This window comes from Bos mutus, chromosome 26, assembly GCF_027580195.1.
Source record: "Bos mutus isolate GX-2022 chromosome 26, NWIPB_WYAK_1.1, whole genome shotgun sequence".
In the NCBI taxonomy this organism is placed as follows: domain Eukaryota; kingdom Metazoa; phylum Chordata; class Mammalia; order Artiodactyla; family Bovidae; genus Bos; species Bos mutus.
The window spans coordinates 46,636,904-46,664,714 of NC_091642.1; the positions used below are offsets into that span (position 1 = coordinate 46,636,904).

General features: G+C 34.7%; 1 protein-coding gene across 1 annotated transcript in view; it reads right to left on the minus strand.

The window, feature by feature from the left end:
• PCDH15 (protocadherin related 15) overlaps nucleotides 1-27,811 on the minus strand; it is a 1,047,422-nt gene that overhangs the window by 896,265 nt on the left and 123,346 nt on the right. Inside the window, exon 2 of the mRNA XM_070363570.1 lies at nucleotides 3,725-3,843. Within this exon, the coding sequence (XP_070219671.1) occupies nucleotides 3,725-3,815 (91 nt within the window). The 5' untranslated portion in view covers nucleotides 3,816-3,843. The remainder of the gene's footprint in view (nucleotides 1-3,724; nucleotides 3,844-27,811) is intronic.

A 27,811-nucleotide genomic window follows, 5' to 3' on the forward strand; every position in this document is an offset into this window, starting at 1 on the left:
TAGTGAACACTGGTGATATGTCAGATAGTGTATTCAACTACATGAAAGTGAGTTTCAGAAAGTTATTTTTAATATGAAAATAGCCTTAGGAAGTATTAATATATGACTTTTTGAGATTGTAAACAGCATCTCTTCAGACAGTTGCTCTGGTTGTGCAGTACATAAGGATTTCATTCACATCACAGATATATGCCAAGTTACATAATAGTTCAAGGTCAGGATGGAAGATTTTCGGCTTCCAGGCTGAAAGCCTGAGCAGTCAGGGAGAACCCTTTCCTTAAAAAACAAAACAAAACAAACTTATGTTGACTTTCATGGTCTGCACACACTTACGTAATCTCTTTCTAATTCTCTCTCTCTCACACACACATACACACACACTCACACACTCATTGGCACATATATTCTTTTACAGCCTCTCTAACACTCCTACACTTTGATTCAAAGTTAGTTATAATGCTTTGATATATGGTTGTTTTTAAAGAAATACTTTTCCTATCTGATCATGGTAGTATTACCTAGTCAGTATGGACAATCTGAAAATGCAAAGAAAGTAATAAAAAATGAAAACAAAACTTACCCCTTATATACCACTTTCCTTCCTTCCTTCCCTTCTTTCCCTCCCTTTCATAATTCACTAATTCATTCAAAATCAAAATAAAATAAAAAACACAAACCCCATGGACAACTTGGTTTTTTACCTCACTGTGAATAACATGGTAGAATAAGGAATATGGTCTTAATATCTTTTATCCCACATAATACATAATTTAGCAGATAGCCCTGCCTCCTCTGCTTCCAATGGCATCTCCTGTGCAGGCTCCCCACATTCGATTTGGGATCACAGCACATGTTCCCATTTCAATAAAACTGTCAGGACTGATAATGAATTAAACTGTATGCTAAAATATCAATCCTAATACTTTCATATTGGGCTAGATTGGCTACTAAAACTATAAATCAATTATGTTTTCCAATATTCTACTGGCTAGCTAAATTCTGACTTTTAAAATTTAATTTAATACTATCAATCTCAATTATGCATTTATTCTTTCTTAAATCTGCAGTTATCAAACAAATGGAATCTTCATTACAAATAGGTCATCTGCAAATTTTATTATTGAATCTAAAAACTTACCCTAACAATTTGAGAAACACTGAATGACTCAAAAATTTGCCCAATTTCTTAAGTAAGAACATTTTGAAAACAACTATTATGCAGTAAACTTTTCTTAGAAGCTGATTCACACATGTGGATAATACTAGAATATTCCATTTCATGATAAAATATTTCTTGAATAAACAGTATTTTTTCCTTCCAACTTCCATATGCCTAAGTAAGGAAATACACAGAATAAACACAGGAAACCTTTTATTTGAAAGTCCAGGAGAATTCTATTCTTTAACATAAGAAAAATATAAACTGCTATACTATAATAGCCTTAGGGTATTTAAAATTTTTCCACCTTCATATTTCTCTGTCTTAGATCCTAACTATGGATAGAAGTAAGGTGTCAACTATCAGATAGGCTACTCTAACCAGTAAATCCAACCAGTAAACCTCTTAAACTTTTTTTCACACATTTCTGTCATGATTAGGATTATCACTACATTTTCCTTTGGTCTAACCCATACCTGCATTCTCAAGCATTTGGATAAGAAAAATTGGCTCAAGAAATCCATATCACATATTTCAGTTTTGTTATTTTGTGTGTTAGCCATGCTTTGTTTACTCCTTATTTCATTCCTGCATCATATGTTCTCAAACTTTAATAGGGATTTTAAAAACAGTAGCTGTGAAAACCGTTTTCATGAACAATAAAATAAAAGTGATGTCAGAGTCCCTCACTGAGGGAGACCAGAGAGAAGTAGGTGACCTACAGGGATGTGTTATTACTTCTGAGGGGGCATCAGAGAATGCAAGTATGGAAGGAATGCTGAAAAGCACAGAAAGTTGAGAAACCTCTATAAAAAAAACTATACAAAATTTTTGTTTCTTTGCCACAGTTCTGATCTTTCAGTCTTCCTAGGTGTTTAGCAACTTATCTCCAGGAGGAAAGAACTAAAAAGGCTTTCTAAGTGTGGCTGGAAGGTTTTCCATGAGGGCAGTGAAGGGGCAGCCTTACTGTGAAATCTAACTTGGCAGGTGTGAAGCTATACTCTTCTTCAGAAAGTTACTTCATGGTCAGTGGTGACCTGATGAATCTTATTTCGGGGGCTATCAATACAAGCACATTTAGAGAGACCAAGAGCTGAAATGAACTTATTAAAGAAGCTAATTTATAGCATTACAGGTTAAACCAGGGATGATTTCCCCCGATAACCTAAATTACATTGCTAAAAAGTACAGGGTTTGTGAAAGTCTAATATGAGCAATGACAGTCCTTCCATCTCAGTGTAAACACTATGAATAAAAATAGAATGCCTTATGGCATGAAGAAATATTAACACACTGATTTGCCATCTATTCTTGAGGCATAAATTAAAATGTATTATTTTACTTTAAAGTCATGCATTTTTAAGTTCCATTGATTTTTATTTTTGCTTTAAAGTAGCAATTACATTATTTATTTCTTACTACACTTTTAACTTTGTTGTTAGACTGGAGACTCACAATCCTTATAAATGGCAATGACAGGGACATTAAGTTCAGATGTACTTGAAGTAAACACTGTGCTAATTAGCTGAACTTTCCAAGGGATTAGGCTGTTGACTTTATGAAAATAGTTGATATTGTGAATTATTCTGCAAATCCCTAGAGGCATGATTTTCTAACTATGGAGGACTGAGAATGCTTTAATATGTATATAATTTGAACACTGTATGGGGGATAAAGTCAAATTCATTCATCTATCATGAGATTATTTAATTTAGCCAAGCAAAGCTCACAAAAAACATACAAAAATCACAATCTTTGATGTCTCTAAGAGCAAATAGGTAACATGACAACAACAGATGACTAGTAAAAGTAATAAGCATAATAATAATAACAGAACAAAACATTTGTCTTGAATAGGGAACTTCTAGGATGGGAAAATTTATCCATTTTTCTTCTGTTAGATAGAGAGATTCACAGTCCCATTAAGTAGTATTCAAAGACAGACGCCGTCAATACTGAAATATCTAAGACAGGTACATTTGGGCCATTGCAGATATAACATGTTAAATGGTTCCATAGAGCTTGATGACTAATGTATTTTTATCAAATGACTGAGTTACTATCAAGGAATGACTCAAAGTCTAATGCCAAGTCTTTTACACTTTTTCACTCTTTCCAAATAAAATAGTGAGGGCATGAAACCCCCAATTTAAGTGCAAAAATCATTTATGACATCCACCTTTGACCCCTTCAGAGATCTCTTCTCATAGGGAATTTTGGTATTTTTCACATTCCTAATTTTATCCAAGGCTACTGTTTGTGTTTGTCTAATGGTTAGCAAATAGAATTTCATGTTGTTTATAACAGTTCGGCATTATTTTAGTGAGAACATGTAAGTGTTCAAATAGAGGCTGAACACTAGATTTTCTACCATATTGCAATCCTTATTAAGAAACAAAGTGCATCAGATGTTACTTTTGTTAAGATTATTTTAATTAAATTATTGCAAGGAGTCGCCAACTTTTAAAAATGAACTACAAATTAGCATTATTCATTTCTATGATGTGCTGCATTTTCCATAGAAATCCTGGCTAACACTAAAGGTCAGAGTAAAAGCACACTTACCGTCATCATATTGGCCCAAGCAGACTGTGAAGAGACAACCAAGGATAATCCCTGAAACGAACCATTTCCAGAGAGAAAACTGTTGGAACATCTTCTGTCGAATTCCACACAAGGTTGATCTGAAATAGAAAGAGGGAAAAAGAAATATTTGACAAGTTCATTAATCTGTTATAGGTAAACACACCTGTCACAGCACAGAAAAGCCTTAATGACTTCATAGTTAATTACCTGTGCCACACTATCCATTATCAAAGTAGCATAATTGTTTAATGTACTAGAACTCATCTACATGAGTTTGCAGATGAGCAATCTTTAAGAAAAGACATCCATTCTGTTATTTACTTTGTAAGCAAGTAAGTTGAGATGTTAACATACTGATGACGTTAGAGCATCTTTAAAATTGAGACCCTGTGAGTGATTCAAATGTCAATCAGTTTAAGTCACTGGATTTATCTTAGGTATAGAACAATTCAATTATAACATGTAAGTTTTTGCAATTACTTAAGATGTTAAGCTGTTGGTGTCCTACATAAAATTTCAATAGCCATTTGTCTTATGGAATTACGTAGAAAAACCCATCATCAAAACAGAAATTCATTTTTAGTAGAGTGACAAGAGATTGACTTAACTATGTCATAAAGACTAAGAATAAGCCGTCAGTTTTTACCACATCTGTCTTTGGAAGCATTTGCATTAATTTCATTTTAATTCTTTTGTTTTTCTTTGCAATCTGCCAGTAAATAAAGAAATTGAATGAGGTGTTAGGGGCCTGTGAGCAGATGGGCCAGTTTTCTATCTCCATCAGAAAAGAAAAAATGAGTTAGCCTAAAGGGGCAAGAGAGGCCATGAAGGCCGTGATAGATTGGAAAGTGCAGGGTTTTTCTGGAGAAATGTGGGAATGTAAACCAGCGTTACTGAGTCTTCTGATTTTCCAGAACATGATACATTTCTGTTTCCCATGGTAAATTTCAAATTTCCACATGAGACTGCTGAGTGTTTAGATGGTTGTCCAAAACTTTTTAATGACTAAAAGCTTCTGGCAGGTCATACTGTCTTCTAAGGTCCTTCAGTTTACAACTCCTGACAGGGATTCTCTCTATGAAACTACTTATGGGTAAGGTCCTTCAGAATGCACAAAGGAAATAATTTGAATTTTACTTTTGCATATATTTTGTTAAATTTATATTTCTGCTTTATTTTTGTGCATTTTATAAGGTTTATTTGCACAATAGCCTGCAAAATACGTAATTTATTTAAAATTATATTAAGATTACAAGCTCAAACAATTTTTATTCATGGAATGAAAGTGAAAGTGAAGTTGCTTAGTCATGTCCAACTCTTTGCAACCCCATAGACTGTAGCCTACCAGGCTCCTGCATCCATGGGATTCTCCAGGCAAGAGTACTGGAGTGGGTTGCAATTTCCTTCTCCAGGGGTCTTCCCAACTCAGGGACCAAACCCAGGTCTCCCACATTGTGGACAGATGCTTTACCGTCTGAGCCACCAGGGAAGCCCATAATCACTGAATCCGTGGTCCATAGATTTCAAGTCACAGAACTAGATCATAGACCTTCTAAAATGGAATCTATTCTTCTGTGTTTCTTCATCTTAATAAAAAGAGTGTTCTTTTTATCTAACTCTCACATATTTTCCCCCTCTAACTGGTAAAGAACTCAGCTTCTACTTTTATAACTTCTAGACAAAGATAGAGCCCATCATTAAATATCAAGCAACTATAATGATGCATGTTTATTGCAGGAAAGGAAAAAATAAAATTGGCAAATGCTAGTCATTTTAAGAGCAGTTTATTAGAGTGAGGCTTCTTTTTAAATTCAAGTTCTTCAACTCCCATTATGACGGAGCAAATGAAATAGCATCTCTGTCTCACTTACCTCATTATTAACATGGAGATACAATAGTGCCTACCTCATACATTTGTTTGGAGGATTAAATAAACGGCTATAAATACATGCTTAGAATACCTCAGAGTGAGCACTCCACAAAGCTTAACATGAGTGTTTTTGATTCAGCATCTATGAAGTCTTCAAAGTGGTTAAACATAGATTTTCTCAACTCATCTTGAGTGAAACCTCTAAGGTAGGTATTATTGTCTCCACTCTGTGGAGGAAAGGATATGCTCACACACTCAAGGTTACAAACTCATGAGTGGCTGAAGTGGTGGTGAAGTTTGTAAGCTTGAAATTTCTGCTCATTCCATTACAAAAAAGGACAAAAAAAATTTCAAGAGAGAACATGGTTCTAGTTTCAAAGTGCATGGAGGCCCGGAATAGCTTGCTGCATTTCTTTCCTGTATACTAAGGAGAAATAGTACATGCTTATTCCAAAACCTGAAGTACATATAAGATTTGTGCAAATACGGCTTCAATTCCTCTTTTTCTAAAGAAATGTTACAACATTAAGAAACAAAAAATAGTTTTTAAATTTTAAAAATAAAGGGAAAACACTTAAATGATATTAGAAAAAAACTTAAAAAAAAAGCAATATCCATTTTCTTTACTAATTTTACACTCTCTAGAATTGCAGGCAAAGTTCTTACAGGTGCCTTCAAACAATACTCTAAAATAGTATTGTACTTTTATTATAAATTCCGTTTATTATAAATTCCATATTGAACACTGCCTTGTTCCTTGAGTGGAAAATTTCCCTCCAGATCTGCTTGGTCAGTAATACTAGGCCCTATAAACCTAGACCATGCTCTATTCTAAAAAGAAATGTAGCTGACCTATAAATAATGTCATTGTACTTGTTTTTTTCGAGATGATTGACTACCATATTCAACACTGTTATAGTTAATAAAGACATGGTGTTGCAATAGTGATTTGAAAACACAGTTGATCCTTGAACAACTTAGGGGTTAGGAGCACCAATCATCCCCCTTCCTCCAACCAAAAATCCAAATATCTCTGCATCAAATGACTTACCCAAAAGCAGTAAGCTAAAACAGTTTGGATAGAATCAAGACTCTAGGCTGCTCTCAGTCCATGTATTGTGATTCCTGGGCTTCCCAACTGGTGTTGGTGGTAAAGAACCCGCCTGCCAATGCAGGAGACATAAAAGACGTGGGTTCAATCCCTGGACTGGGAAGATACCCTTGAGGAGGTCATGGCAAAGCACTCTAGTATTCTTGCCTGGAGAATCCCATGGACAGAAGAGCCTGGTGGGCTACAGTCCACAGGATCACAAAGAGTCGGACATGAGTGAAGCAACTTAGCACACTACACACATTGTGATTCCCTAATCAAACACAAATTTTTCCCCACACTTAAAGATTTGCAAAATAAAATTATAGATGCTAATTTTACTGAAAAAAAAAAACACACAGATAAAAGTGAACCTGTGCTGTACAAACCCATGTTGTTCAAGGGTTATCTGTAGTATTCTACTGTCAATAATATTGGGGGGAAAGCACAGTTTCCAATTATGTAATAATCTTACACATAAGTGGTTTCAGTTTCATGGTATTTACTATATATTTTCTGTAGTCTTTGGAATATTTTACTATTATTACTAAAGACACAATATATTGATTTTGAGTTTCACATTATTTGTATGATAAAGCTACCAGATACAATTCATATTCATTTCTCTGGCATTGAATATTCTCAGGAATTCAATTATTCAACAAGCATTTATGGAGGGTCTATGAGGTACCACTCACTCTAATTGACAGATGGAACTTATCAATTAAAAAAATGCATATCCCTGCTTCTATGGAAAATGGAGTAAGGTTATATGAAACAAATAATTGCATTCCATTAACACGCCTGCAGAAAAACTTGACAAGGAAAGCATAACTATTTCAATAATCCTTACTGAAAGCACCCTTGATGGTATCTAGTACCTTGAGGGTAGATTACTGTTCATCTCTTGGAGGGAGGTAAATAAAAGGCCTTTCACTTTAAAGTATAAATGCAAAGTCTGTCAGTATACAATGCTCTACTCTTTACCTGCTGATCCCTGCCTTCTGGAGTCTGGGTTGGTTGTGGTGACACATGGCAAAAGCAGCCAAGGTTAACAGCAATTTTCCCTCTGGTATATTTTTGAAAATGCTAACTCCTTTTTTTAAGGCTCTGCCCTGACTGCTACATGAAAAATCACTAATTTCTTTGATATATCAAAGTGTGGATACCAACACCATGATGAGAAATCCCACATCAGCATTGTGTCAGGAAGGAAGCTGGAATCTCCCAGGGAGCTGAGAGAGGAACATAAGCATTTCGCCCTTCAACAGTCTGTTCAGTCACACTTTGGTACTTTGCTATCACTGACAACATCTAGATAGAGTTATAATAACAAAACTTGTTACTTTTATACTGCTTATAGAAAATTTATACTATTTACTTCCTAGAATATGCAAACTCTCTTTTAAAGCACCCTTAGCTATGAAATTTAAAATACAAGCCTTTCCAAAGTCACCACATCTGACCACACCATATATGAATTTCCTTACTGCTTGGTGGAAAATCTTTCTTTTACTTCACTCTTGTGGGAATAAACAAGAAGGTCTTCATCGCTAGAGAAAACAGTTATCATTCATAAGCATGACCTGATGAATCAATCTTTATCTTTTTTCTTTGTAATATGCACTTTCAAAATATAACATTTTAGAGCCTTTATGATCTATTCTCTTTTTCTATCTATCTCTTCCTATAATTTTAATATATTTTATTAAATATATATTAATATATTTATGTTTAGGACTACCCTGGTGGCTCAGACAGTAAAGAATCTGCCTGCAATGCAAGAGACCTGGGTTCGATCTCTGGGTTGGGAAGATCCTCTGAAAAGGAATGGCTAACTACTCTTGTATTTTGCCTAGAGAATCCAATGGACAGAGGAGTCTGGTGCACTATATAGTCCACAGGGTCTCAAAGAGTCAGACACAATTGAGCAAATAAGCATGCACACATGCATGTCACATTTATAAAATATACTATCCTTATAAAAGTATATATCCAAAGTAGAAAATATATTTTATTTTTTGAAGAATAAAATACATTGAAATATTTATATTCATATTACACCTTTATTCATAAAAACTATGTAAATAAATATTTATTTTAACTTTATACTATATTTATATGTATACTATATATAGATAAATATTGATCCTATATATATATCTTTTTATTCATTAGCTTAATTCTGTTGCAAGGACAGAAATGGCCAGATTGCCCCCGACAGAAAAGTCACCTGTGTTTTCATCAGGCACTGTGAGAGCTAAGGCACCTCTCCAACCTGGCCCAAACTAACCAGACTTGCCTAATCTTTGATGGAGCTTACAGTCTGACGTGCCACAGTGCCTGAGTTTACCTTTATTGCTGTTCACTTTAAAATGTATATTTGTTCGTGTTCACTCTCTATGGTGCATTCATAATATATAAATATATGTGTATACATATCTACATATATATGCATTCATAATACATGTGGTGTGTGTGCACGCATGAGCATCTGAGCATATGCTGTCACTTCAGTCTGACTCTTTGTGACTCCATGGACTGTAGCCCATCAGCCTCCTCTGTCTGTGGGATTTTCCAGGCAAAAAGTACTGGAGTGGGTTGCCATTTCCTACCAGGGGATCTTCCTGACCCAGGGATCGACTTTGCATCTCCTTTGTCTCCTGCATTGCACTGGGGTTTTTTTTCTACTTTATATATACATATATACACACACACACACACACACACACACATATATATATATATAAAATGCTGTCTTCCGTTTTCACTTTTAAATGTATATTTGTGTGTACTCTTTCTGTGTGCATTGATAATATATATATGTGCATTTATTTCAAATATATATATATATACTCCTTCCCTACCTCCCTTCCTCCTCTCTTCACCCCATCTGACACAATTCAATATGCATACATACAATCTCAATCTAATGGAATCAAAGTTGATAAAAAAATAGTTTAAAAACTAAGGAGAAGAAATCCATAAGAACTTATTTCACTAACAGTGTAACTGTTCACAGGACATGTGTTGGATTAGAGTTTTAACATTTTAAATATTACTCAACATTTGTAAATATTAAATGAGAATAATTTCACTCAAAATACATTTCCTAGAACCATATGATACAAACAATAAAAATCTAAGTTAGATATTCTTCTTCTACAAACTTTGATGGATCTTAACAATAAAGAGGGCTTCTCTCATAGCTCAGCTGGTAAAGAATGGGCCTGAAATGCAGGAGACCTGAGTTGTTCCTGGGTTGGGAAAATGACATGGAGTAATGACCTAAATCAAATCCCTTATAATTACACAGTGGAAGTGATAGATCTACGGAATCGATCTGATAGACAGAGTGCCTGAAGGATTATGGACAAATATTCACAACATTGTATAGAAGGTGGTGATCGAAATCTTCCGCCAAAAAAAAGAAATTCAAAAAGGCAAAACGGTTGTCTGAAGAGGCCTTACAAATAGCAGAGAAAAAAAGAAAAGTGAAAGGCATAGGAAGAAAGGAAAAATATACCCATCTGAATGCAGGATTCCAAAGACTACCAAGGAGAGATAAGAAAGCCTTCCTCAGTGATCAATGCAAAGAAGTAGAGGAAGACAATAGAATGGGAAAGACGCGAGATCTCTCCAAGAAAATTAGAGATACCAGATAATATTTCATGCAAATATGGGCACAATAAAGGACAGAAATGTATGGACCTAACAGATGAAGAAGATATTAATAAGAGGTGGCAAGAATACACAGAAGAGCTATACAAATAAGCCCTTCATGACCCAGATAACCACAATGGTGTGATCACTCACCTAGAGCCAGACATTCTAGACTATGAAGTCAAGTGGGCCTTAGGAAGCATCCCTACAAACAAAGCTAGTGGAGGTGATGGAATTCCAGTTGAGCTATTTCAAATCCTAAAAGATGACGTTGTGAAAGTATTGCACTCGATATGCCAGCAAATTTGGAAAACTCAGGAGTGGTCACAAGACTGGAAAAGGTCAGTTTTCATTACAATCCCAAAGAAAGCCAACACCAAAGAATGTTCAAACTACCACACAATTGCACTCATTTCACATCCTTAGCAAAGTAATGCTCAAAATTCTCCAAGTGAGGCTTCAACATTATGTGAACCCTGAACTTCCAGATGTTCAAGCTGGATTTAGAAAAGGCAAAGGAACCAGAGATCAAATTGCCAACATCCACTGTATCATAGTAAAAGCAAGAAATTCCAGAAAACAACATCTACTTCTGGTTCATTAATTACACTAAAGCCTTTGATGTGTGAATCAAAACAAACAGTGGAAAATTCTGAAAGAGATGAGAATACCAGACCACCTGACCTGCTTCCTGAGAAATCTGGTTGCTGGTCAAGAAGTAACAGTTAGAACCAGACATGGAACAATGGACTGGTTCCAAATTGGGAAAACTGTAAGTCAGTGTTATATATTATCACCCTGATTATTTAACATATATGCAGAGTACATCATGTGAAATGCTAGGCTGGATAAAGCACAAGCTGGGTATTAGGAAACATCCCATCTCATTAATGAAGATTGCTGAGGGAAATATCAATAACCTCAACCAATAGACATGAGTTTGAGCAAGCTCCGGGAAATTGTGAAGACAGGGAAACCTGGCATGCTGCAGTCCATGGGGTCGCAAAGAATCAGCCGTGACAGAGAAACTGAACAACAATAACAACAATCAAGAACTTAATATGTCCATAGGGGTTTTTCCTTTTCAAATGGTAGTTTTAATCATAAAACCTAAATGATGGAAGAAATGACTCCAGGTTTTCTTTTTGGGTAATACTCCTCATCAAGGATACAAACTACTGATAAACATAGCTAGCTTATTCAATTTACATATAAAAATTATATCCTATTACAAAAAGCCAATATTCAATATAACCAACAAAAAGTATAAGATATATGTTATAATAATCTATTCATACTAGTTGGCTTAGTAAAATATGAATAAATTAAATATTAAAAAGGAAGTAGATTTTACTACCTATGTCCATTATAACTGGATATTCTTTTTAGTGTTTATACACGCATTTACTCAATAAGAATTTATTGCATATTTATTGCATGTCAGATACTCTGCTTCTACTGAAGAAATAAATCAATTTAGTTTCCTCACAATGATTTTGCTATTGACCAAGAAACATATTTCATATTTTTTGTTCAGTATGTAATTTCAAAGTGCATTAGTAGTGATTCTGCATTAAAGGAGTTTTAAATTTTAGTTTCCAAATTTAAGAGATTTGCTTTCAATCTATGCTTTCTGAATTAGCATCTAAATACTAGTCCTAGACATAAATATATTTACCATAATCTTATAAAAATAATAGGAAAAAATAAACTTAGCTTGACAAGATTGAACGCCAAGAAATGGAAAAAGCACAAGCATTATTTTATCTGTGGAATGTTTGACTTAAGAACATAACCAAATAAGTCTGAAACTGAATAAAGCTCAGGCAAGCGTATGCATGATTTTCAAAGGAAACTTGAAGGAGAGTTCTGTGTAATGTCATTCTCAGGCATAGAAAACAGATGATTTTAATATTGTTGTTTGATGAAAGTTAAACATCCCTAGAAATATGAATAAATTAATAAATAGATTATTTTTCTCTTAACATATGTCCATTCACAAAAATAAAGATATTAAGCCAGTGAAGAGAGATTACAGTTGAAACTGTAAAAATTGCAGTGCCTTTTCCTGAGACATTATAATGAAAGTCCTAGTTTGGGATGCCAGAGACTTATGATACATTCCTAGCTCTGTCACCTCTGTGTCATATGAATGGTTAACTTGTGAGACTTGTGAGAGTCCACTTAAATTTAGGATAATAAAATTCTTTTCATTCTGCTATAGTCAACAGATGACAGTTTTAACAACAACAACAAAAATAGGAGTACTAAAGAGTATTTACTTTTAAAATTCACTGCCTAAGTGGTTTATTGAGTGCTGATTCTGGAAAGTGTATTTTATAAGATATAGAAAATATGGTAGCATGAGAAAAAAATGAAGGGAAAAAAAAGAAGAAAGGTTGGAAGGAAGGGAGGGATGCAGAGAGAAAGGTTTATGTGAATTTTTAGTGTTTAACAGGATGTGTGAGTCACACCCTAAGGTGTCCCACAATAAACCATGCACTTGTATGATCCCCCACTCACCCCACTGAGTGAAGATGAAGTCTATGGCTTTGCTTTTAGCTCATAGAATGTTGCAAAAATAATGTAAAACTATCCCCTTGGTTCAGTTAAATTATATAAGATGCACTATTAGCACAGTGGAGAGAGAATTTTCCATCTGAGATTTAAGAAGCAACTATTAACATTGTAAACTGCCTATGAAGAGGAACATATGCCAGGGATCTTGTACCTGAGGATGGCCTCCATACAACAGACTTCAGTTATACAACAAAAAGGAAAAAATTCTGCCCATAAACTAAATGAATCTAGGATTCTTTCCTAATCAGTCCTATAGATGAAAATGCAGTTGGCAGGCAATTGATTGCAGCCTTGTAAGACACTGAGCAGAGGACCCAGCTAACTGGTAGTGGGACCCCTGATCCAGGGAAACTGTGAGATAATCATTGTGGATTGTCTTAAGCCATCAAGTTTGTGGTAATTTGGATGTAACAGTAGAAAATTAATGCATAGGAGGATCTGAGGTAAACATGGCATATGTAAAACATTGATCAGTTTAGTGTTTGTTCTGAATTTTAGATAACAGCTGCTTATGGGATTGAGGATGGAATCGTACATATTAAACAAAACTAAAGGGGAAAACACACATTCAACAAAGAAGAGAGTTGTCTTGCACAAACTAATGGCTATAGTTTCAATGAAATGAAGTGTACGAGGAGCACAGTTTTCAGTGTTGTGGTGCAACACTTGAGCATTTCTATGAGTTGCCTGCCTTTTTTCATGGACGTCTTCTGTACAAACCTTATTTTCCTGGAGTCGCATACTATACCAGTGCATATACAGAAACCAAACACAAACCACTTTGTATTTCTTTGCAGGAATTTTCAAATAAGGTACTCAACAAACTGAACTAAAAATATGTCATCTTTTATAATTTTAAAAAAATAGAATATTTTGTTAAGGACTAAATCTGTAAGTTTAATGTTAATGAAAATGTTGGTAAAGATCAATATTTTTGGTATGATAGATACTACTGCTATTAAAAACATTAAAATATGATACTAATTTAGGTAAATATAGGTAAACAAATAATAGACTGTTCTGTTTAATTTCATTTTGTGCTTTTCTTATTTTTCCTAAAAAAGTATAAGCAAAATTTGTAGTTTGGTGTATTTTCAGAAATATCATCTCAAATATAATGTCAATTAATTGTTTAAATAGGAGAAGAAATACAGCTAAGAAAGTATTTTTAAATATCTCTGTTTTGATATAATTATTTTAAGCTTTTCCTATTTATGTTATAAATTTATATGATTAAAGAAGTGCTTGATGTTCTCAACTGGCATAAGTACCAAGATGAATGATTTGACTTAGAAAATTAACTGAATATACAAGAGTCATGTAAGCCCTTTATTTATGCTACAGAATCATCAAGGTCAATATGACCTTTCCTGAAGAGACAATATATCAATGTAATGAAATTTGAATTTCAAATTGAATTTTATTTGATCCTACAGAACCTCTGGCAAATAGGAATTTCTCTAGAGACTAGAAAAATAGACATGTTACAATTTTATATCAAAATATAGTGAAATTCTATTCAGCTGAAATGATTTTAAAAAGATATAAGATTTAAAATATTTTGCACATTTGGATGCTTGAAAATCATAGATTTGAATTGAGTTTATTAAGTTTTGAATATTTAACTATTTTGTTGAAAACAAAATGCATAAAATTAAGTTATGGGTATAAAAAGACTTTACAAAGAGGAAATACTATTGTATTTCCAATCAATCAATACACTGTAAAGTCTAATGCTCATTAAGGCGCCGTGACATTTTTTTTTTTTTTTTTTTAATGATGGCCATTTAATAATGACTAGGTTGGAGAATAAAGTATATGCAAGACAAAACATAAAGAATAGTATGTAGTAGAGAAGAGGAGTAAAGATGGTTGTTCTACAGGAGTATGGGTGGAAATGTCACAAGTAAATTGTCAAATACTATTTCATGAATATAATGGAACATCCATAGGGCACTGAAGTCTGAATAAGAACTTGATGGGAAAAAGGAAGAGGAAAAAAATCACTCAGGTAGGAGAAATAAGATTCAAGACTAGAGGAAAAGAAATAAGATTTAAAATTAGAGGATTAAATGTAAATATTAACTAAAGATAAAATCTACATATGGAGTTTCAGGGATACATTGAAAGTATACCTCACTAATCAAATCACATGATACTGAAAACCTAGCTAACAATTTTTCGTGTGTTTTTTGTTTTTTTAATAGTACTAGTGATGTACGGATATGTTTAAAAAGAAGGTGCGTGAAGAGGATAAGTAGATTCACCTGGTAGAAGTATATAGCACGGATTTGAGGGGAATAATGAATGACAGACTAAGTGCTTTTGAATACTTTAATTACTTCAGTTTTATTCTGTTTAAATACACCTAGCAAGTTGCTCAATATTTGCAGGACAGCTAAAATAAGAACAACATTAGCTGGTTTTAGAGCATTCTTTATAAAAGATAGTATTATAATTGTAAAATTCTGTCCTATTTACCAAAGGTAACTCAATACAATTATTATTCTTTATGTTTGAGAGGAAAACACAATTTAAATAATTTTATTTTATTCATAGAGATTGTACTTTATGAGTAATGAAATGTCAATATACCCGATGTATAAGTACACTGATATGAGCAAAGCATTTAATAACCGATCATAATGTCTATTTTTTAATGAGTTTTCATAGAAAAATCTCTAAAAGGATGTGAACATAAGCCGTATAACACTATTTCTTTTGAAATGGCAAAAGCAATGAAAAGTGATAAAGATTTCTTTAAGAGGAATTTTCAGAAAATAAAAACAAAGAAAAAGCATGCATAAACTATAGTTTTTTCTACTTAATTAGCATTCTTGTCCAATTAAACAATAATCATAAAGTAACTTTTTTGCCTTTAGAATTACTGCTGAAGTTCAAAGGTTCAAGTTTTTAATTGCTACTTATAAAGGATGCAGCGTAACTTTCAAAACTATGAAAAGTCTCCTATTTTACATGATTCAGCAAGATGTTTCTCTTAGAAAAAATATCATTAAAGAGCACTGATTTTTATGTAAATTAATGGCTAAAAACTTTTTTTGTTTCTACTTTCCAGTTTCAGACCTGGGTGAATAAATCAGAATCAGGCATCTTTTATGGATAAAAGTAAGTAGAAATCTTAAGATTAGAAACTTATTAGTGTGATGCCCATGGGCAAAGATGAAATGAGATATTATAGATGATTTTGGAGCTGCAATTTTAATAATGATAAGGGTAGAGTGAAATGAATAGCTGAAGAAGAAACAAATTTCATCCCTCTGTCCAAACCCATTAATCTGTTAGCATGTCAAAAGTATATTTTACTAATAATTCATAATAGTGGGTATATGAAGACTAAAAGATAATCAGATATAACACTGGTGGGATGAAAATTAATGTTAAGTTGTAGAAAAGAGAAATTGGAGAGAGATGATGTGTCTAGTGAGTTTTAGGCTGCACACATTAAGTGCAAGTAGCCACAGTTCTTTAGAGAAAAGTTTGCAAATGAGTAAGATTCAGCAGTACAGTTCAGTTCAGTTCAGTCGCTCAGTTGTGTCCACTCTGTGACCCCATGGACTGCAGCATGACAGGCCTCCCTGTCCATCACCAATAAATAGGCAGGATTTAATAAATAAGGACAATATACAACCTTGATGTAATCCTTTCCCGATTTGGAATCAGTCTGTTGCTCCATGTCCAGTTCTAACTCTTGCTTCCTGACCTGCATACAGATTTCTAAGGAGGCAGGTCAGGTGATCTGGTATTTCTGTCTCTTGAAGAATTTTCCACAGTTTTTTGTGATCCACACATCAAAGGCTTTGATGTAGTCAGTAAAGCAGAAGTAGATGATTTTCTGGAGCTCTCTTGCTTTTTTGTTGATCCAACAGATGTTGGCAATTTGATCTCTGGTTCCTCTGCCTGTTCTAAATCCAGATTGAATATCTGGAAATTCAAGGTTCACATACTGTTGAAGCCTGGCTTGGAGAAGGTTGAGCACCATTTTGCTAGCATCTGAGATGAGTGCAATTGTGTGGTAGCTAGAGGATTCTTTGGCATTGTCTTTCTTTGGGATTGGAGTGATAACTGACCTTTTCCTGTCCTGTGGCCACTGCTAAGTTTTCCAAATTTGCTGGCATATTGAGTGCAGTGCTTTTGTAGCATCATCTTTTAGGACTTGAAATAGCTCAACTGGAATTCCATCACCTCCACTAGCTTTGTTCGTAGTGATGATTCCTAAGGCCCACTTGACTTCACAATTCAGGATGTCTGGCTCTAGGTGAGTGATCACACCATCATGATTATCTGGGTCGTGAAGATCTTTTTTGTGTAGTTCTTCTGTGTATTCTTGCCACCTCTTCTTAATATCTTCTGCTTCTGTTAGTTCCATACCATTTCTGTCCTTTATTGTGCCCATCTTATTCAGGTATGACCTAAATCAAATCCCTTATGATTATTCAGTGGAAGTGAGAAATAGATTCAAGGGGTTAGATCTGATGGAGTGCCTGAAGATCTATGGATGGAAGTTTGTGAGATTGTACAGGAGGCAGTGATCAAGACCACCCCCAAGAAAAAGAAATGCAAAAAGGCAAAATAGTTATCTGAGGAAGCCATACAGACAGATGTGAAAAGGAGGGAAGTGAAAGGCAAAGGAGAAAAGGAAAGATAAGCCCCTTTGAATGAACAGTTACAAAGAATAGCAAGGGGAGATAAGACAGCCTTCCTCAGTGATCAATACAAAGAAATAGAGGAAAGCAATAGAGTGGGAAATGCTAGAGATCTCTTCAAGAAAATTAGAGATAACAAGGGAATATTTCCTGCAAAGATGGGCACCATAAAGGAGAGAAATGGTATGGATTTGGAGATTATTTGTTAACATTTATTTCCCTTAACTCAGGTATGCGTATGTGTGCAATGTATACATTTATACACAACAACACACATGATATATATGTTATATTATTATATGTATCTAGATAGATATAGTGGATGGATATATAAGTATATGTATGAGAAAACTGAGAAAAATACACAATAATATCAGGAATATCCTGTTTTTTCAGGAATCAGATTGCCATGGACAAAATTGGGTAATTTATGTTGGAGAAATTGTAAAGAAACAGGCACATTCTCAAACATTTCTGTGAACGTAAGTGCTACAAATTCTATTGGAAATGATTTTTTGGAATTTATTATTTGGAAACTAGCATATAATAAAATATATGTTTGATAGAAATTCTATATTAAAAATTATCATACAGATATATTCACATATATTTCCAGATAACTTTGTTTGAGGTATATGGATATTTACTGAAGTATCATTTATAATACTAAGAGACTGGGAATAGTTAAAATGCACAATGATAATAGCTAGATAAATAGGTAAATAAATAAAATTCTATAATACGGATCAAGTATATGATATATACCTATTTTTTACAAGAATGAACTTTATACTCCAAATTAGAAAGATTTTCAAACACATATTGTTAGAGAGGTAAAGAATTTGCTTAGCTTAATAAAGCCTGGATGTTTATATTGAATTGACCAACTTTTACCCTTTCTTGATAGAAAGTTGGAGAAGGCAATGGCAGCCCACTCCAGTACTCTTCCCTGAAAAATCCCATGGACGGAAGGGCCTTGTGGGCTGCAGTCCATGGGGTGGCTAGTGGTCGGACACAACTGAGCGACTTCACTTCCACTTTTCACTTTCATGCATTGGAGAAGGAAATGGCAACCCACTCCAGTGTTCTTGCCTGGAGAATCCCAGGGACAGGGGAGCCTGGTGGGCTGCTGTCTAGGGGGTCGCACAGAGTTGGACACGACTGAAGTAACTTAGCAGCAGCAGCAGCAGCAATAGAAAGTTTAATAAGAGTCATATGTTCCACTTGATAAAATATATATAAATATGTCTGTTCATAATTATTTTATATAAGCTCATGAGATATTCTACTTAAAATCACAAAAAAAAACTGTATTTTTTCTTATTGGCATTGATTAGTTAAAACAAAAATGCTTTTATACTCCACTGGCTGATACATGTATATTCTCAGAAGAGAAGCCATTTAATATCTCAACATAAAGGAAATTAGTTTTATTTCTTCCTTTAATCTGTGCAACATAGAATATATAAGAAGAAAAAGTAGCTTCTGAACATTTCAAACTTTTAAAAATGAATTTGTAATAAAGATGCTTCAAGTTTCATTTTCTACACTTAAGAGATACTCAGGATGTAAGGGAATTATTTAGGTCAATACCACCTGGATATTTAAATTAAATTTTCAAAATTTGCATTTTCTTTATAGAAAATCTAATAGTAACAATAATATGCACCTTATCCTGAAGTCAAATATTTATCACACTGCACTCCAAAGCTAGTGGAGGTGATAGAATTCCAGTTGAGCTATTCCAAATCCTGAAAGATGATGTTGTAAAAGTGCTGCACTCAATATGCCAGCAAATTTGGAAAACTCAGCAGTGGCCACAGGACTGGAAAAGGTCAGTTTTCATTCCAATCCCAAAGAAAGGCAATGCCAAAGAACGCTCAAACTACTGCACAATTGCACTCATCTCACACGCTAGTAAAGTAATGCTCAAAATTCTCTAAGCCAGGCTTCAGCAATATGTGAACCATGAACTTCCTGATGTTCAAGCTGGTTTTAGAAAAGGCAAAGGAACCAGAGATCACATTGCCAACATCTGCTGGATCATGGAAAAAGCAAGAGAGTTCCAGAAAAGCATCTATTTCTGCTTTATTGATTATGCCAAAGCCTTTGACTGTGTGGATCACAATCAACTGTGGAAAATTCTGAAAGAGATGGAAATACCAGACCACCTGATCTGCCTCTTGAGAAATTTGTATGCAGGTCAGGAAGCAACAGGTAGAAGTGGACATGGAACAACAGACTGGTTCCAAATAGGAAAAGGAGTTCGTCAAGGCTGTATATTGTCACCCTGTTTATTTAACTTATATGCAGAGTACATCATGAGAAACACTGGACTGGAAGAAACACAAGCTGGAATCAAGATTGCCGGGAGAAATATCAATAACCTCAGATATGCAGATGACACCACCCTTATGGCAGAAAGTGAAGAGGAACTAAAAACCCTCTTAATGAAAGTGAAAGAGGAGAGGGAAAAAGTTGGCTTAAAGCTCAACATTCAGAAAACAAAAATCATGGCATCCGGTCCCATCACTTCATGGGAAATAGACGGGGAAACAGTGGAAACAGTGTCAGACTCTATTTTTCTGGGCTCCAAAATCACTGCAGATGGTGACTGCAGCCATGAAATTAAAAAATGCTTACTCCTTGGAAGGAAAGTTATGTCCAACCTAGATAGCATATTCAAAAGCAGAGACATTACTTTGCCAACAAAGGTTCGTCTAGTCAAGGCTATGGTTTTTCCTGTGGTCATGTATGGATGTGAGAGTTGGACTGTGAAGAAGGCTGAGCACCGAAGAATTGATGCTTCTGAACTGTGGTGTTGGAGAAGACTCTTGAGAGTCCCTTGGACTGCAAGGAGATCCAACCAGTCCATTCCGAAGGAGATCAGCCCTGGGATTTCTTTGGAAGGAATGATGCTGAAGGTGAAACTCCAGTACTTTGGCCACCTCATGCGAAGAGTTGATGTATTGGAAAAGACTTATTCTGGGAGGGATTGGGGGCAGGAGGAGAAGGGGATGACAGAGGATGAGATGGCTGGATGGCATCACTGACTCGATGGACGTGAGTTTGAGTGAACTCCGGGAGTTGGTGATGGACAGGGAGGCCTGGCGTGCTGTGATTCATGGGGTCGCCAAGAGTCGGACACGACTGAGCGACTGATCTGATCTGACTCCCTCAGAGAACAGAAGTTTGTATGGGGCTTCCTAGATGGCGCTAGTAGTAAAGAGCCCACCTGCCAATGCAGGAGACCTTAGAGACAAGAGTTTGATCCTTGGATCTGGAAGATTCCCTGGAGGAGAACATGGCAACCCACCTCAGCGTTCTTGCCTGGAGAATCCCATGGACTGAGAAGCCTGGTGGATTACAGTCCATAGAGTTACAAAAAGTTGGACAAGACTGAACCAACTTAGTAGGAGCATGAGCATGAGAATAATATCTCAAGACACGTTTACAGAGAAATAGAAAAAAAAATCATATCTCTATAAGAAGTAGCAGCATAAATAATTCAGCAATTCCCTTATTGTGTTCCTATGCTTAAAATCATAAAGCACTTTTTAATTGAAAAATGTTTATGTTAATTGTTCAGTGTGAAACAATAGAACTGACAGGAAAACTAATTAAATTTCTGTTATTCAAAATTTAGTTGCATTGATACAATGCCAGGATATAAATTCATGTCTCACTATTTGGTGCTCTTTTCTCCCTATTTCCTTGCATCCATCTTTCCATCTTTTCACTCTATTTATGTAATCCTGTGGTTTCTGCATCAGAAGTATATCTTGGCCTCTTCTATTTCAATCTACTTTACTCCATTTCCAAACAAGTCACCATGAATATGTGTGTGTGTATGTGTACATATATTTCATATACAAAAGCTATATTGTCCTTCCTTATTAGATTCTTGTATGAAAATCCAAATCTGAGAGATGTAACCCAATCTTAATAATGTGCCAGGTTGATGTATTTTAGAAAATTAAAATTATCTACTACTATTAGTAATTTGACTATTATATCACATTATTTATTGTTGTTATAAACATCTGCCTCTATGTTGGGCTTCTGCAGTTCTGTGGAGTTTTCCATTTTTGTTGTTGTTGTTCTCTTTTTTTATTTTAATTTTTAATTTTCCAAACCTATTATTATTTTTTCTGCATGCATTCTTTGTTTGCTTATCCTACTGTTCTTTTCCCCTTGCAGTTAATCTTTAATATATATAAATCTTCTTTATCTACCTCTATTTAATTTTGCGTAACTATTCTTTCTTTCTTTTCTTTCATTTCTTTCCTCTCAACATATTTGTTAGTTTTATTTTCATTGCTTTATTACCCAATTGGCATCTTGCTTTAGTTTTGTTTTCTGTTTGTGCTTTAGTTAGTTTTGTTCTTAACTGGTAGATATAATTTTGGCTTCCTTTGTTCACCTGGTTAATCTATTGTACTTTATTTTTGTTGGACTTTTTACATTTTGCTTATGGGTGTATACATATATGTGTATATTCATTCACACTTTTTGTTGTTCTAAACCTCTGCCTCTATGTTGGGCTTTTGCAGTTCTGTGGAGTTTTCTTTTTCTTTCTCTGCCCACTTTTTCTTCTTCTTCTTTTTTTTATTTCTCTATTTTATAATTTTAATTTTTAAACCTATTATATTTTTTCCTGTGTTTGATCCTTGCTTCTCTGCAGGAAAGCTATGACAAACCTAGACAGTATATTAAAAATCAAAGTCATTACTTTGCTGACAAAGGTCCATATAGTTAAGGCTATGGTCTCTCCAGTATTCATGTATGGTTGTGAGAGTTGAACTATCAAGAAGGCTGGCTGCCAAAGAATTGATGCCTTCAAACTATGGTGCTGGAGAAGACCTTTGAGAGTCCCTTGTACAGCAAAGGAGATCAAACCAGTCAATCCTAAAGGAAATCAACCTTGAATATTCATTGGAAGGACTGTTGCTAAAGTTGAAGCTCCAATACTTTGGTCACCTGATGCGAACAGCTGATTCATTGGAAAAGACCTTGATCCTGGGAAAGATTATAAGTGGGAGGACAAGGGAACAACAGAGGATGCGATGGTTGGATGGCATCACTGACTTAATGGACAGGAGTTTGAGTAAACTCTGGGAGTTGGTGATGGACAGGGAGGCCTGGCGTGCTGTGGTTCATGGGGTCTTGAAGAGCCAGACACCACAAGGCAACTAAACAGCAAGAACAATCAAATCTTTATGATGTGCACATGAGACAAAAATGACACTGTATGTCAATTTCAATAAAATAACACTTTAGCAGGTTTTTTGAATGAATATTTTAACGTAATGTTTTGCTTTAGATTGTTATTTTTAAAAATAATAGGGACTGGTTTACTAGGTTACTTTAAATCTTTTTTTTCTTAGCAAAAAAACTCTTTATTGAATTAAAAATAACTAACTTGAACTATTTCTGAGGTTTCTAATTAAACCAAAAAAGAAAATTGTCAGTGTAGTGAAAACGTAGCTTAAAAAATGAGGATAAGTGTAGAAGAGTGAAATAACGGAAGTGTTAGAACTTATAATTATAAAACATATGTTTGAGCCTCACAACTGCATTTTTCACTTAGGTAGCCTCTCCCTTCTCCAGGGGATCTTCTCAACCCAGGGATCAAACCCAGGTCTGCACTGCAGGCAGATTCTTTACCAGCTGAACACAAGAGAAGCCCTTCAGTTAGGTAGGATTAAATAAACTGCTTACTCTTTTAAGCCTCAATTTTATTCCTTCAGAGTTGGACTAATCATGTTAAACCAAGAGGACTGTGACAATGTTAAAACATAGTTACTAACAAGTAGCAGTTCAATGTAATTCTGGCTAAACATTGAATAAATATTTAATACAGTTTCATCATTTTCACACAAGTGAAATTATAGCACAAACTTAACATTTCAGAATTCAAAGCTTGATAAATCCAGATGTTAAAGATATAATATTGTAAGAAGAATATATGCTTATGAAAAGCACACAGAGATCCCACACATTAAATGTGTCAGAATGTCCTTAGATAAGCATGCTTACATTGTTTTCTCCTTCCATCTTAGTTTTGAAAAGCTAGCTAAGCCTGTGGAATTAGAGTTGCTATTTAGTGATAATGCAGAGATAAACTAACTCTTATTAAAATTAAAACGCTCAAGAACTTCACAGAAGTTAACTTCAAAAGCAACATCTGTATATCAACAAAGCAATTATCTTTTCGATAAGAAAAATTCATAAGAAAATTTCAACAAAGCAGTAGCAAGTTGTCTTTCTATAGAAAAAAGAACCAAGACTTGCATTTATATTTAGCCATTGTGAATGAAAAAATATACACCAATTCATTCAATACTTATACAAAGAACATTTCTAAAGTCACAGTAAAGTTAATGATTTTTTAAACGATTAGATGATTGATAGATCTTAGACTGCTTAAAAATTCCACTGCTCAAAAAGTAATTTAATATTTTTTATATTTACCATCTTGAGTTCCTTCTTTCTCAAATAATATTTTCAAAATATTTTCCTAAAAACATTTAATATTTTTAGATACAATTCTGTAGTCAGTTACCAAAACCTTAATAGAAGAATTCCTGCTAAGATTAGTGTTTATATTACTTTACCTACATGAATAATAGATTTGCATAGGTATGAAATAGGTCACATTTAAGTAGGAGTAAAATGATGGTAATATAAGCAATTCTACAAATACATATGGGAAATGCATTATTCATTTAAAACATTCAAATACAAAATGCTCTCTTTTGGAAATTGTAATTACAAAATTCTCAGAAGCAAGGGGTTTATGTATTATGTAATATGTTCATAGAAATTGTTGGTCTCTCAACCAATAATTCATCATCAATTCATGAGAATAGGAGAAATATACAATAGGAGAAAAATTCTATTCAAATTTACATGTTGCTGTTAACCCCTTTCCTTGTTAACTTATTAGATATAGAAAATACTTTACATAAGCTAGCAATTAGGGAATGAAGAGTGCATTGGGGAAATAAATATATTTGTGATATCTCTGATACTTTCATCATCATTCACCCATTCACTAAATAATGACATTAAATAATTATGTCAATCCTAAAAAGCAAATATCATATAGTAGTTGCATGACTATGGTAGGTACAAAGCAGAGAGAATGAAGATATATTTGTGGCTTTGAGTTGTTCTTCATTTCTATAGAGACAAGCATGTAAATATTAATATATAGATGGACCTTAAACAACATGGGTTTGAATTGCACAAGTTCACTTATGTGCGGATTTTTTTCAATAAATATGGCATACCTATATTTTCATTTTACAGATCTTTAAGTGTGGTGAACAGTTTGTGTTTGTTAAAGATCACAATATGTGGAATGAAAAGAACTAGAATCTGAACCTGATTCTATCTATCCAAACTGTTTCAGCTTCTTATCTTCAGGTTTGTTATTCATCAATTCCTTTCTTTTTTGAGGCAGAGACAGCAGTATGCAGATTTTAACTGCATGCAGGTAGGAACCCTAAATCCCATAATGTTCAAGGGTCAACTGTGATGGAGTGTCTATAACAATAAAAACAAAATCTCTTGGGTACTACTAATAGGAAAAAAAAAAGTAAACAATTATTCTGGATTGGGGGAAGGCAGTAGGTGATATTGGAGCATATTTTTGAAGAATGATTGAGAGGTTATCATATAAAGAACATTCCTAGCACAGGTCGAAGACATGCAGAAACACAGAAATATGAAGAACACAGTGTGATCACAAAATATTGAGTTTCAATGGACTTTAGTAAATTTGGGTGTGACAAGGTTGGAGAAACAGGTCATAATATGTGGAAATGAGAATATAGTTACTGAAAAATTTCTCAGAACACAAAATACACTTTTAAAACTATGTTCTAGCCAGCTGCCATGTCACAGGCAGCCTTGTGGAAAAGCCCACATAGCAATGAACTAAGGCATTCCATAAACTCGTGAAGGAGTCCACTAGCAGATTTCTGAGGCAGGCCAACAGTCACCTGAGTGAACATGGAAACAGATTTTATCCCAATGACACAACTAAGAGATTGATTGCAACATTATCAGAAACCTTGAGCCAGAACTAGCTAATTAGGCCACTCCCAGAATTCCTGCCCATGGCATGTTTGAGGGAATATGGGTTTGCTTTTTAGGCTGCTATTTTGGTGTAACTTACAATAGCCAATATACAGTTAAAGTGAAATGAACTGTTAAAAACAGTCATAAAACAGCTTGTTCATCCATGGCACAGAAAGCTGTGTGTGTTTGTGTGTGTGTGTGTGTGTGCATGGCTGGAGCTGTCGGGGGATAATTTGGGGAGACAGTGGTAGAGTCTAATGTCTAGTATCAGGTCCTAAGCCAGAGTATCAGAATTTTGTATTTTAAGCTATGAGAAGTTTCTAAACCACTAATAATAATAATAGAATAATACTTACAATGATAGAAAAACTGCAGTTCTTCAGGTCTGTTAACATCATTCACTAACTTTTAAAATCACCTATTATGTTTGAAGCTCTGCTCAATACCTCAGTTTCCCTAGAAAAGCAAATTCTGTAATAGGTATATAAGATATTACTCTTTATAGAATCTTCTAATAGCTTTAAGAGATGAAGGTCAGTGAGAAAATGGCGTGGTTTGACCTCAAGATCCTATCCTGAGACAAAGTTCTGCTAAGGTGGAGTGGAGTATCTACTCGTGGCTTTCAATGGTCCCAAGAGAAATGGTATACGGAATGGTGAAAATGAAAGGACAAAATAATTCATGACTGTGTCCAACAGATTCAAAAAAGTGCATAGAAGAGAAGGAAGTCTGTTTTTCTAATCAATTTTTACTAACAACATAATCCTAGGAGAAGGCAATGGCACCCCACACCAGTACTCTTGCCTGGAAAATCCCATGGACGGAGGAGCCTAGTGGGCTGCAATCCATGGGGTCGCGAAGAGTCGGACATGACTGAGCGACTTCCCTTTCACTTTTCACTTTCACGCATTGGAGAAGGAAATGGCAACCCACTCCAGTGTTCTTGCCTGGAGAATCCCAGGGATGGTGGAGCCTGATAGGCTGCTGTCTATGGGGTCGCACAGAGTCGGACAGGACTGAAGCCACTTAGCAGCAGCAGAAATTTCAGACATAAGAATGCACAAAGAAATTACCTCTTTGTTGAAAAGCAGTCACTTCAGCATTTAGATTTTTAGATATGTCTCTGAAAACACTAAATTCCATGTTTTTATGTTTTATTTTACCTGTATTTAGGAGCTGCCTACAGGATATTATGTTCAATAAAAACAGTTACTTAAAACAGTAACCTGAGTGGTGATCCACTATGCAATCCCTTGCTATATGATGTTTCAGATGGGGTTGGTTTAGCCCACAGGCACTGGAAGCTTTCAGACCATGAAATTCTCCTGGTGCAACTTTTTCCACCATAACATCCCTTAACTGGGAACCCATTGTGTTCCCACAATTCTCTTCAGTACACAGCCTCAGTTTAAATTATTATGAACTCCATGACTCAAAAATTTTGAGTTAAGAATGATCTTTTGAAACAGTCTGTTGATTGTGATAGCTCTTTGTTGCAGGAGTTGGGAAAGTACTCTTTTGGGCTTGGTGGTGACAAGCACTGAAATAACAACTCTAATGACAACACACAGCTTTTCAACCACACTGTCGTCTAAATTTTTGTATTTTACAACCACTGTAACTATATCATTCTTCAAGGAAACTGGATTCCTGAATAAGAACTGTCTTTATACCTTGTCTGTGATTCTTACATATGACTTAGAGAAACACTTTGACAGCTTTGGAGAGAATATCTTATGCCTTCTATAGGTTTTCTACTTAAGTCATACAGAATTTAGCTTTACTGACTTTATAATCTCTCTCTCTCCCTTTTTTTTTTTTTGGCGGGGGGTGGTTGGAAGGCGTGGAGAGAAGGTAGGGAACAAAGATACCACCAAATTTTAGAAATAGACATCACAGGTTCTTTCACATAATTAGAGCACAATAGCAATGCTTCAAGCATTTTTTTAAAAAAAGAGGGATCTATTTTAAAATTCTTGACAGTCAAGGCAATATTTAATTATAGCTATATTTCAGATCTGATCATTTAAAATGTATCCAATAATTTTCATTTGTTCTCAAATTATCTGCCTCTGTGAGAAAAATAATATATATTATAAAACATGGTTCAT